This window comes from Leptidea sinapis, chromosome 28, assembly GCF_905404315.1.
Source record: "Leptidea sinapis chromosome 28, ilLepSina1.1, whole genome shotgun sequence".
Classification (NCBI taxonomy): domain Eukaryota; kingdom Metazoa; phylum Arthropoda; class Insecta; order Lepidoptera; family Pieridae; genus Leptidea; species Leptidea sinapis.
Window position 1 is genome coordinate 1673582 of NC_066292.1, and position 13896 is coordinate 1687477.

General features: G+C 34.5%; 1 protein-coding gene across 1 annotated transcript in view; it reads left to right on the forward strand.

Annotated features, from left to right (window-relative positions):
* LOC126973080 (protein groucho-like) overlaps nucleotides 1–4563 on the forward strand; it is a 106130-nt gene extending 101567 nt beyond the window's left edge. The window contains exons 14-16 of the mRNA XM_050820208.1: nucleotides 228–310; nucleotides 1120–1319; nucleotides 4196–4563. Of these exons, the coding sequence (XP_050676165.1) occupies nucleotides 228–310; nucleotides 1120–1319; nucleotides 4196–4303 (391 nt within the window). The 3' untranslated portion in view covers nucleotides 4304–4563. The remainder of the gene's footprint in view (nucleotides 1–227; nucleotides 311–1119; nucleotides 1320–4195) is intronic.
* The last annotated feature ends 9333 nt before the right edge of the window (nucleotides 4564–13896 follow it).

Sequence of the window (13896 nt, forward strand, 5' to 3'; positions counted from 1 at the left end):
AGTGTTTCCAACCTAACACAACAAAAAATTGTGAGAACACACAACACAACATCTATAACAATATTGATTGGATATTTTACTAAACACAACATACAAGAATTCAATTTTAACTAATTTTACTAAACTTTTAACTAAATTCAATATTAACTAACTACTGAGGAGAGTAATCCACTAGTTTGTAAATATTAGTACTAGTGTTTATTTTAATAACAATAATTTGTGTACAGATCGTGGGATCTCAGAGAAGGTCGGCAGTTGCAGCAACATGACTTCAGCTCACAAATATTCTCACTAGGATACTGTCCCACAGGTATGGCTATTTCCTTTATTTACATTTAACATATTTGCATTAAAATAGCTGTCTCATTAACTTTTACATATTATGGCTTATATGCATAAGATGTTGGTAATCATAAAGTGGTGTAATTTCTATATGAAAAGATCAATCCAAGGAATACTTATTTAAATCCGGCTTGTATAGCCAGAGATTAACTAATTTTTAATAAACATGTTAAATGCATTTTAGTTTCAGAATATAAATATAATCTTAGACCATACTGAATAAGTTTACCCATACTCAAACATTAAAAATCAGCAATGTAACATTTTAATTAATGTTGACTCTTAGATTACCGGAGGTTCTGATTGATGAAAAATTTAATATCTTGGGTTACAATTTTATAATAATTTCCGTAGGAACCTCTCATTTTTTTAAATGAAATAAATACTACTCGCTTATAATAGAGCTATCTAAAGATGAACTATTTTAAAAATGGATTTATACTTTAACAAACATACAATATTCGCTGTAATATAGGTTAGTTATAGTTTAGGTGTATTTGTGTTGCTCTCCGTAATTTTGTTTTTGTTAATACATAACAGTAACGATAATAACGTTATCCAACACGTGTTTCGCCTCTACACGAGGCATCCTCAGGACATGTTAACTCGCCAAACTCTGGCACGAGACGACTTTAAGCCTTGTTTAAAGACAAATATTGGCGGAATGAACACTAAAGAAAACTTAAAACATTTGGATGATTATGGATTTCCGCAAAGTGACGACTACTTCAATAAATTTCCTTATTAAATTTATTAATATGATACGCGTGGTTCCAGGTGAGTGGCTGGCCGTGGGCATGGAGAACAGCAACGTGGAGGTGCTGCACGCCGTGAAGCCGGACAAGTACCAGCTGCACCTGCACGAGTCGTGCGTGCTGTCGCTGCGCTTCGCCTCCTGCGGCAAGTGGTTCGTGTCCACCGGCAAGGACAACCTGCTCAACGCCTGGCGCACGCCCTACGGAGCCAGCATATTCCAGGTGATCACCCTCCTTCCAACAAACAGAAAACCAACCAAAAATTCTGAGCGGTAGTAGAATTATTGCGCTCGTCACCTTGAGACATAAAATGTTAAGTCTCATTTCCTCAGTAATTTCACTAGCTACGGTGCCATTCACTACGAAACACAGTACTGTTTGTACATTTCTGCTTCACGGCAGGAGTAGGCGCCGTTGTGGTACCCATAATCTATCCGTTTTCCTATGCAAAGGAGCCTGGTATGTCCTGCGGTATATTACTGTGGGGACACGTTGCTAATATTCAAAAGATTTTTGTACTGCAGAAAAGAGTAGTTTGAGAAATGTATATTCTAACCAGTAGACATACATTGAGAGATGAATTGAAGAAGATCAACATATTAACAGTACCATGTCAATACATTTTTGGAAATCTAATATTTGTTCATAAAAATAAGCATCGTTTAAAAAAAATGACATTCAAAGCTGCAACACTAGAAATAAACATAATCTTGCTCTGAATCACACAAGGCTAACTAAATTAGACACATCGTTTAATGTGTCCGTTTTTATAATAAAAGCCCTGAAGAAATTTGCAAACTACAGTTTAAAAAGTTTAAAATATTTGTTCAACAGAAACTTTTAATAATAGCTTATTATACAATTAAAGATTATTAACATAATATAAAAGTGCATGGGATTAAACCAATGTAAATAATTTTATGTTCTGCATATTTTAAGTTATAAGCAGTATGTATTTCTTAAAATATGTTCTTATATAATTATTATTCTATTATCATAATATATATAAATTACGTGACACGTTGTTTGTCCTCGATGGACTCCTAAACTAATGAACGGATTTTAATGGGGATTACTTCATCGAGTACAGTTTGGTCTAACTTGAGAGATAGGATAGTTTTCATTTCGATTTGGGACCCAAAATTATTTTTATTTTCAATATTTGTTTTGTATGGACATGTTTGTATGGAGAGAATTTAATGACGCACTATTTGACAGTTCCGCTGTGAAACCATTTCATTATAACAACAGGGAGAATATTTTGCGAAATAATTCTGGATGTTTTGAAATATTATTGGCAAAATTCCGATAAAACAGAATTTTTTTAATTATCTACAGAACAACGTCTGTCGAGTCAGCTAGTTAGTATATGTATATATTTTCTTGTTACTTCAAAAATCTAATTTTGAGAAATAAACTATTTGATTTTGAATTTAACAGATAGTAGAGCTATTCATGTGCCTTATATATATTTGACAGGTGACTCGAAATCTGCCACCTTTAAGTTGGAGTGGTAAAACACGAACTAATGGTTTAATTTATTTAATTATAAATGGTATAAACATATTTAATTAAATTACTAAGCTCCAGCAATCTGCAACGTTATTCTTCAAAGATATTAAAAACTTGTTTTATTCTAAAATAATATTATTATACTTAAGTACGTACTTATGTTACAATACGTTGGCCATTGAAAGAGGTAAAAAATTAATTTATTATAAAAAAAAATTGGGACGTAGTTTATTTACGTTTTTTATGTATGACACATACGTTTGCTGTCCGTAGCTTTTTTTACAAACGCGAAAAAAACGATATTTTATTAATGTTAATTTTAATTAATGTTTAAATGCTGTTATCAATCTACTTTTAAAAAGTATTTCATCAAATACATGATAGGTACTCGCGTAAGTTGAAGGTTACATACATCCTCGATAAATACGTCCTACGACACATTGCCACTCTCAAAGCACCTACAAATGGCTGCAAAGTTTTACAAAGTAACCGCATTTTTACTGCATTCATTTTACTATATGCTCCATCTGAATAAATTTAGCTATAATTTAATTATATTTTACGGACTTTGATTATGTTACATTAAAAATCCGCTCTGATTTATTGAAGGTAAAGTAATCAGGCTAAGTAACATTTATTATCATGTATTTTTGTTATGAAACATTACAATGTAACTGGTGTATTATTATTGTCAACAACAAAACAATAAAACTATCTCCTTTGATATTATATAAAGGTCATCGGTCACTGAACTACTAATACTTAAGAAAATGGAACTTTATTTAAAAATATTAATTAATATAATACCAACGGTGATTTGGTCGTTTTGTCTCTCCTAATATAAATGATTATAGGTACTTTTAATAATACTAATGGCCGTTTACAATAATACTTACTGTAATGTCAATTAATTTACCATAAAAATACAGCCGAGCATAAGGAGCCCTTTGCTTTTTAATACAAGATTTATATGAAAACATAATTAAGTATGTGTGGCAAAACTATAGAAAAAAGAAGATAAGTGTTTTTACTTTTAACTGTCTAAGCAAACATTAGTTCATGTAAAAATGTGTCCCAAGAAGGTCACTCTTGAGTCACGTGATATACGTGCTTTCGTACTTAAAGCACAACAAACTCGCGTTCAGGTCAGCTGGTGACTGTCAGAGCACCATAGGAATCACATGCTTGTTGCTAGAAATATTTGTTGTAATTATATTTTTATGAGAAAATTACGAGAAGAGCAAGTGTTCACCTGATGGAAATTGATTCGTCCTGCACATTGAAATGTAGGCCTCATAAGCCCAGTAATTTCACTAGCCTTCGGCTCCCGAGGCAACCGCTAAAGGACATCCTCAAAACCAGGGGTCAAGAAATGCGTTGCCGGCCTTTAACGGCAGCTTTGTACATACATACAGTTGCTGTTGCCACGTAAACACAATACTTAATGCTTTTTCACAACGTTCTTGACAGCAGAAAAGGCTATACTATTATGGTACCTACCTAGCTAGTGGTGCAAAGAAATCTTCCTCTCGTACCGCTGTCAGTTATATATACTTGTGACGACTAATGTGAGGTTTTTGTTGCAGTCAAAGGAGTCCTCATCGGTGCTAAGCTGCGACATCTCGTCGGACGACAAGTACATAGTGACCGGGTCGGGCGACAAGAAAGCCACGGTGTACGAAGTGATCTACTAGTGACCTGGCGGACAGTACAAACGAACAAAACAGATCAATAGTGAGTGAGTGAGTGAAAGATGCGCGAACAAGTGGTGATATAGCTTTAGTGTATGTATAGATATGGTGTATGTAAGTACTGATGCGACGTGTTTATATAGTTTAGTGCGCGGTTATGTTTATGTTGGCGCCGTAGTGTATGTTGGCAGCAGATCTCAGAATGATGATTTCGTTTCATTATTGTTGTAAAATGCTCGTATTAAAAAGATATGCGCAAATTATTGTAATTGTTTTATTTCCTTTACTCTAATACCTAATAAAATAGACAAAAGAACTAAATAGAAAGGAAGAAGAAAATATACATTATCTTTCAACACAAGTTTTCAAAAAATGCATTAAAACCATCACACATCGGTATAATAGGTGAGTCCTTAAGTATCTACTTAGTCTGGCCATAAATACTGTTACAATTTAAAATAAACAAAATATTGCATTTGAATTTGGAATCTGTCATTTTTATATGACTGTTCATTGAGTTATCTTATTTTGGCGCCAATACATTGTTTAATATTTTGCTATATTAAAATGGAGCGGGGTGATAAGAACCGAATCGCTATGATTGCATCAAAGTAGGTATGGACTATGGAGTATGGAATTTTTAAAACTCTCCATACGCTTGGTATTAGTAAAATGTTTGTGTACCGGGCCTATTAATAATAGGTACAATGAGACCTCCTCCGTTTGTGACAGAAAAAGATCTGGCCGTCCACGTAGTGTTCGTACGAAAAAGGTGGTAAAAGCAGTAAGACGTTCTGGTAATTTCTTAACTGATAATTTAAAAAAGAATAGGGTGGTAAAATCGAAACAGCTACTGATGCGGTACGCAAAGGAAGGTCACAGAAAATTTTTGTTTACGGATGACAATTTTTTTATAATTGAGCAACATTTTAACAAACACAATGACCGCTCAAATCTCTAAGGAAGCTTCCCAATTAGTCGACAGAGTGCAACATGGGCACAATCCGACTTCAGTAATGGTTTGGTGGTATTCGCTATGAAGGAGTGACTGAGCCATACGTTTGTTAAAAAGGTTTCAGAACATCGGCACAAGTGTATCAAGATACCGTTCTTGATAAGGTGGTGAAGCCCCTTAACAACACCATGTTCAATAACCAAGAATGGTCCTTCCAGCAAGACTCGGCTGTACTGTTTTCTGGAAAATGTGTTGAAAATGTCCTGTTTACAAACATGTGACTATGGTTTGTCGACAACCTGATAATGGAAAAGTGGACCTTGGTGGGAAAGGTCGCAGGCGAGCAGTTACCATCTGCGTACCTAGTTTCGGCACTCTGATCTTAAGGCAATGACCCTGAGAAAAGCAGAAAACAGAATAAATAGAAAATCAACCTTTGGTAATGAAATAACTAATCTTGTTACTATAAACTTATCTGATAAACAATATATATATATATAATGAACTTACTAATAATATAAGTCATATGTAAATAATTTGAAATAAAAAAAAACTAACTTTAAAATGAACTTACTACTACTATTAACTCCCGACAAAATATTATACTTTCTTAAAATCCTATCTTGCCGACATGTGTTTTTCCTCGGCAAACAAGGCTATGTGCTTGGTCCTCTAATCCTCTATTTGGTTTTTACTTCAGACATTTCCATAACAGACTGCGTCGTGAAAGAAACTTTTTCTGCTGACAGTTTACCTGGCCGATAAAAGCACACAAAATTTTGTTGCTACAATAATTTAATTACTTACTACTGTTTTTAAAGTTTAATGCTTAAAAATTGAGTTCAGTCCAGATTCTCCCACAGTATAGAAAGATTGACTGTATCAAACTTGTGGTTTACCCTAATGACTTTTAAATCAAAAATACTTCGTGGGCGTTTGAAGATACAGATAATTTTCTAGCTCTGTCTGCAACTAAATTTAAGTGAGGATACCATGGTAGGTTTTGTCAATCATTATCACCGTATCCAGCTTAGGACAGACTCGTTTTTTATATTAATCATAACATGTAAGAGCAGTTATTGGAAGATTTTTTTTTAATTGAGTAGAATGCTTAATAGAAAATGTTATGTTTATTAAGAGCAGTCCCCTCTCTGACAAGGAAAACACCTCAGTCCAACTGTCTTCATGAAATACCATGGCAGGGTCGTCAGCATAGGAGAAGAGTTTACCTTTTCGTAGTTTCAAGTTTGTACGGACGTCTAAATATATTATCCAGTCCAGGAACAATTACCCTGAGAATGCCGTGAGATGATGCCAATTATTCAGTAGAACTAAAAATGTAATTGTTAACTTTAACACGTCGAATCCGACTATGTCGATTATCTGTCAGTATTTTTAACCGACTTCAAAAAAGGAGGAGGTTCTCAATTCGTCGGTATGTTTTTTTTTATGTTTGATACCTCAAAACTTTCGACTGGGTGATCCGATGATAATTCTTTTTTTATTTGAAAGCTGGTGCTTCCCGTGTGGTCCCATTGTAATATGGGCCAGAAATGACAATGGCATCCATGAGAAAACCATAAAATTCTTAAATTTGCTATACATACGTATAGCAAAGTGGATGATAAATTTATGTATAACTCAATATCGCGCCAACCGATTTCGATGATTTTTTATTGGAAAGGATATACTTCAAAGATAGTTTGGTAAGAGTTTGGTTAGGTTCTGATTACGAAATCTAGACAAAGTAACGGAACACTGTCTGCAATCAAATTGCAAAGCACTTACTTTCATTGCTGCATTGAAAAAATTTGTATATCTACACATATTTAGACAAATTGTTAGTTAGTGTACTTCAAATTCACTAAAAATCATTAAATAAAAAAATGTGTAACAACAAAAACAACCGCCTTCAAAATCACTATTCTAAAACAATAGATATAATGTGCACTAAAAAGTATAAAAATAATTGCCTATTTTTATACAATCTAAATAATTAATCTAATTCTAGTTACGATTATTGTTATTTTTGGAAGCGGTGTCCTTCCGCCGCGACCCGCTCCCGCCTCTCGCCTCCTCACAACTCAAGCACATCTCACCTATAACTATGTAACAAACCTATCTTGGATGACACCGACTCCAAAACTTACAATAATCGTAACTAGAATTAGACGGTACGGTACAAGCAAAAGCTATACTGCTTCATGGAAATTTGTCATTCGCGTGTTACTTTCATGGTTTCTGATTTTTTAAATTGTTTGTTATTCAGCAAAACAAAACCGACCATTTTAAGGCACTAGAAGTAATATTATTAATGTGTTGGTTGGTCAAATATTAAATTAGTATCCAAGAATATTCCAAGGGACTGAATCTACTAACTTCCCAACAACAACTTGAAACCCTGAAGAGACAGGTTACCCCAGACCCTGAATGACCATTATGAAGGAATGTGTTGAGGATCGAAAAATTAATTTCAGTAGTTACGCTGTTCGATTTAGCACATTTTTGTAGTGATAACTTCTTCTGGGAGGGTAAACCGCTTCGTAACGTAACGCGTTACGGCGCCAGTTAATATACTTACATAAAATTTAAGAAATAACCTAAGCTTTTCTCAAGTTCAACTTAGATAATTGTAAGTTATCACTTTTGTCGGGCGTCCCGACACGCACAGGTGTTTTTTTTTAATAATTTTGACTTATGACTTTTGAAAAAAAATATGCACTCCTTTTAAAGTTAAGTTCTGGAAGTTTTGGAAAGTAACTTTAATGTTTTGCAAAATATAACGTTCCGAGTGACGTCACAAGGTAGTATGTACAGTCAATTCGTACAGATCGTATCTGTTACACTTACTAAATAAATTCAGATAATTGCATCTAACACACTGCAAACAATCCATCGTGGAAAAAACCACCAAGCTGTTACAATCATCAGGGACTATCAGCATAATTACCAACTAACACTCAAATAACAACAGATATTTTTTATATTATGGCGTTTTATTTCACACGTCATCATAAATGACTGAAAACCGATACTCTGGTTATCAAAATTGTGTTGCAAATCGTTCAGTGGAATTTCCATAGCACGAGAGTTAATTATGTCCTTATCTCTACCATAACACTATTATCTCTTTATTTCCGAGTACCTATTATGAATAATATTTTGGTAATAAGGGTACGTCATCTGTTTTACCTACTCATTCAAATTCAAATATTTTTATTCAAAAGAGGATTTTAAATCACTTGAACCTCAAAAACTACCAAACATTCGAAAAAAGTATGCCTTAGACTTGAGAAGAACGGGCGTGAGAAACTCAGCAGGTTTGTTTTTTTTCATAAAATATTGTTACAGAAAGTGATATCCTAGGTACCATAAAATTTATATTTAATAGCCTAAGGGCGGTCGCTAAATTTCCAATCTATGGTATCATTTAGAAAGTCATGTATGGTATATTAACCTTTACGGTATAAATTAGTTAATTAAAATCGTAGGCCCATATTGTCCTTTTTTCCAGAATAGTGTTACAGTACAGACTTGCTTTTTTTAAGATTGCTAAAAAATACGACTATATATTATATAAATTACGTATCAGAGCAGATGCGCATATTAATGATTGTCTGGAAAAACACGTGTTTTTTTCCGATTTCGTGGGAAATTCTAACAATGTCGGAAGTACCTACTTTATTTCTTAGCAATATGCTAATCACTTTTTGAACGTTTAGAGGGCATTGTAATTTGTTTGATCATCACGGATCACTCCAACAATTTTAACAAGGAAGCGTCATCCAACAGTTTTTTTTTCAGGACACGAGAGCTCAAGGTGTGTAAAAGAAAGTGCCAACTGCTATAGCAGTTCATTAATATGTACTATCGCTACGAAAAACAAACCATGTAAAAATTTAATCCAGAGATTTCTACAAAACGCTTTTGAACTTTGAACACATGTGGTAAAGACTAAAGTGGCAACTGGGTACTGGCATTGTTTGTGTGTTTTCCCGCGCATTGCGGCGACCGCGCGCGTACCTACCAAACATTATGACGCGGTCATGGTTCCCCGACAGACGCTGGTACTGCCTGCCACGAGCCACCGTTATCGCCATATTTTACGAGACATACTGTAACATACACTGTTACGTGTTGCTTATTTATAAAATATTTACACTTTTGTTTTGGCATGTTTAGTATTATTTGAATTTTAGAATACGAGTCGTCTACCTCGGTAGGTTGAGGATAATAATGATATGATGATGATGATAGGTAGGTATTATAATTGGTAGGTACCTACAGTGTGCTTCAAGAGGTATATCTACTACATATTGACCTTTAACTAGATAATTACTTACGTGTTCAAGTGAAGGACAGTAATTTTACCATTTCAATCTCTGTTAAAGAATAACAATTTAAAATATACGAATCATCAAAATTGCACTATTTTTCAAGTGCAGGTAGGTAATTAATAGAGACCGGATTATATGATACAAAAAATGCCCAAAATATGCATGCAAATATGCAAGTAAAATAACTAAAATATGCACGAAAATCCATATAAAGGGCCACCAATATATATGCATACAATTAAACAGGAAAAATTAAAAGTCATACTTTTAAATATTTTTATTTTATTTTATAAAGGCTTGTACTAACAATAGTATTTGTGAAAAAAACTATTAGAAGATATACCTACTTAGGTAAAAATGAAATTTAAGGTTTACCTTTAAAAATATGTACTATTCTAAATGTTCTGTAGACAAACTGTGTCTACGATCGCTTAATATTTTTTTGTAAGCGGAAAAGGAGCGTTCTACGTCTACTGAGGTTACAGGGCAGAATTTAAATTTGGATGCAATGTTTGGGCTTACTATGAAAAGCATTGAACGATGAGCGAGGTCGAGCGTAAATATGCATAATTTTTTTTTCTAAAATATGCACCTACCGCTGAAAAGGTACTAAATATGCAAAAGCATATGGAATATGCATTTGCAGTGATGATGTTGATATTATAATAAGCTGAAGTAAAAAAAAAATGGTTGGGTATCTTTACTTTTGTTAGTTAGGTAGTTTTTTTTAGTTACCTTTAAATAAATATTTTTTTACAATCCTTCATACATTAGTAAAAAATCAAGTCATAGTACCTACTGGTGCAATTTTTTGTTGCGTTTTCTACTTTTTAATTATTTTTTATGAGAAAAGGTGTCGACTATGTTTTGACTGGATGGTAAAGTATGCCCTGCCCATTACAATGCCGCTCAGGACTCTCGATTGAAACTAAGCGAAATCGCACTCGCAAAGTGACGTCACTTTGAGACAGAAGTCTCACTAGCCCAGTCATTTCAAGCTACGGCGCCCTTCAAAGGATAATGTTTGTACAATACTGCTTCACGACAGATAATAGGCATAAGGCGCCTCTGCTGTGACTCGTAGGCACGTACCTACCCGGCATCCTGTGGAAAGCCTATCATTGGTGATACTTACTTAGTCTAACTTACCTAATAAATAATACATACCTACCCAGGTATAGTGAAATAATTACCTAGTTATTCATCATCGATTATAACATTCCATATTACTGCTGTTACAAAAATCATGAAAACAGACCAGGTATAATACTGTAGTGTGCATGACAAGCTACGTCTCAAAGTAACACTCGGAATACGTATGTTACCTTGTTTGAGTGTGTGAGCGTTGCTGAAAATAGAGATTAACAGTTCTCCGCTATTTTTATTCGACGTTTTCATAGCTATTTAGACATATAAAATATTATCTAAGCCATATACATTCAAACATGTAACGTAACACGTGGCACTGCATATTAACAATAATAATCTTCCATTGATGGTGGAAGTAATCTATAATAATTCTAATTAATACGTTAATTAAAGCGTAAATGTATGCGTGCTAAATGTTGTTACACGTAACAGCTATTACAATAAAAACTTTATTATGTTTTATGTTTTGAACTTGGAAAGAGTACAGTGGCCATATTGGTTAAACAGCTGTCAAATTGACAATAGCACGCAATAATACCTAAATAGTTGTAAGTTATTTTACGTCAAAATCTGTAGGTGTACTAGTTTTGGCATAGCGGAACGTGTCTAACGGAGATACAGCAAGAAACATACTTAGAAAGACAAGTCGTAAACAGTCAGTCATGCTTAGAATTAGCTTATTAGTATTTTGAATATTAATCTAGCACACATTGACAAATCTAAAATTGATCACGATTAGTATTGTTAGGTCGTCGTTAGTTTATTCAAAGTTTATGAGAAAGATTAGAGAGTATACGAATGTTGCGACCGCTAGATTAGTGTACTTCAGTTATTTTCACAGCATCATGACGTACGTATTTTACTGTGGGGTCATGATGCTGACATTGGTATAGTGTTTGCTCTGCAAAAGAGAGCTGTTCCTGCTATATAACAGCTTGGTTATAGACAGTCTCTGAAAGAAAAATTTAAAGAAATAAATATTATGACTATACGTTCGCAAAAATCGTCACCGTTTTGCTCTTAATAGTGATTTTCATTATTATAACACTAGAAATAATCCTTTATTTCTAGTGTTATAATAAAATGTAGTGTAATAAAATAATATTACTTTTTGAATATATAACGAAAAGCATAGTTTTAATTTTGTATCAATTATCTTAACTTGATGAAACTTTTATTTCTTTATTTTGCTATTGTAAGTTCATAACGTATTTCGTATTTCTATAACAAAAGTAGTCCAATTTACCTTATAAAACATGAGCCAGTGAAAATTTCGCAATAATCATTCCAGTATACATAGATACATACATATAAACGAACCCAGTAATTTGATTAGGTTCTAATAACTATGTTGTTATATACCATGTTTTATCTACTCGCAGTGGGCGCCGTGTGATCGTGTCTGCGTCGCCGTACGGTGGCTGGCAGTGCCAACATCTGCCAGTGTTCTACTGTTACACTGACTCATTGCGCAACGAATTCTATATTATAGATATCTAAAGACTCACAGCGGATATTTGTCAAATTTAACTAGTATCAGATAGATTTAAAAAAAGGCTAACTCTTTAAAAATACTCTTGATTGACAAACAATTGACTTCGTTTCAGGTCACGCTTGTCATTTTTAACATTAACTGAAGAGATTCACTTGACAAAACTTGACGGTGGACCACAGTTTAGCTCTCTATAAAGCGCGGGTGCGGTCACATATCGAGTATTGCTCTCATCCATGGTCTAGCGCACAACAGTACCTGCTCAAACCATAGAACCTTTTGAGAAATTGTTTCATAGTTTTAGCTCTCTATAAGGCGCAGGTCCGGTCACATATAAAGTATTGCTCTCATCCATGGTCTGGAGTACAACAGTACCAGCTCAAACCACAGAACCGTTTGAGAAGTTGTTTCATTGTTTAACTCTCTATAAGGCGCAGGTCCGGTCACATATCGAGTATTGCCATCATCTATGGTCTGGAGTACAACAGTACTGGCTCAAACACGGAACCTTTTGAGAAGTTGCTTCATTGTTTAACTCTCTATTAGGTGCAGGTCCGGTCACATATCGAGTATTGCCATCATCCATGGTCTGGAGTACAACAGTACTGGCTCAAACCACGGAACCTTTTGAGAAGTTGCTTCATTGTTTAACTCTCTATTAGGTGCAGGTCCGGTCACATATCGATTATTGCTCTTATCCCTGGTCTGGAGTACAACAGTACTGGCTCAAACCACGGAACCTTTTGAGAAGTTGCTTCATTGTTTAACTCTCTATTAGGTGCAGGTCCGGTCACATATCGAGTATTGCTCTCATCCCTGGTCTGGAGCACATCAGTAGCACCTCAAACCAAAGAACCTTTTGAAAAGTTGTTTCATTGTGCTTGTTGTATCCTATTTATTACGGCTTCAAAGAGCTGAACACCTGATCCCTGGCGTTGAATTCAAGGATCGAAAGACGGTATAAGTTGAAATGCCATTTTCATAATTTTCAATTTTAATTTTATTAATAAAAACTGCAATACAAACACATTGCTTCGAGAGCCAAATAAGGTCACAGAGAAGACAGACCACAGTTGCGATGGAAGTCAAGAAAATTGCAGAGATGAACTGGATGCACACACCGCAAAATCGGGCGCCTATAGATATAGGCCCAAACTGGTTGATAATGGCTGAGACTCACCATCCATTATCGCTGTATCTTGCCATTCTCATTTAGATGTGACGTGTGGCATTCCTCAACAGTGCGGGTTATAAAGCACTTTTTTCCAAAATATAAAGTGAATTTGAGTTGTGCCTTCAGGATATTAAATATCTATCTATAAAAACAAGTTAGTAATTCCACACAAGGCGAACTGCTCCTATGATACTTATGGTTATGCAGGAATATTCTCTGGAAAGTGCGGGGTGATGAATTACCACAAGTTAACCTCTAAGAACGTTTATCCTTATACCGCTTGTTTAAATAAAATTTCAGCCATGATAGATGCAAAACCCTGACATGACAAACAGCAGGTAGCACTTGGACTGATAATTGTGCTCCTATAAAGTGTCTTTGTTGACGAGAGATTTTATTATCACCGGAAGTTCCTACAGTTATTATTGATGCGAAGACAATGTTCCGCTATTCTAACGTTTTTCTGCAAATATTGATTAGACTATATAC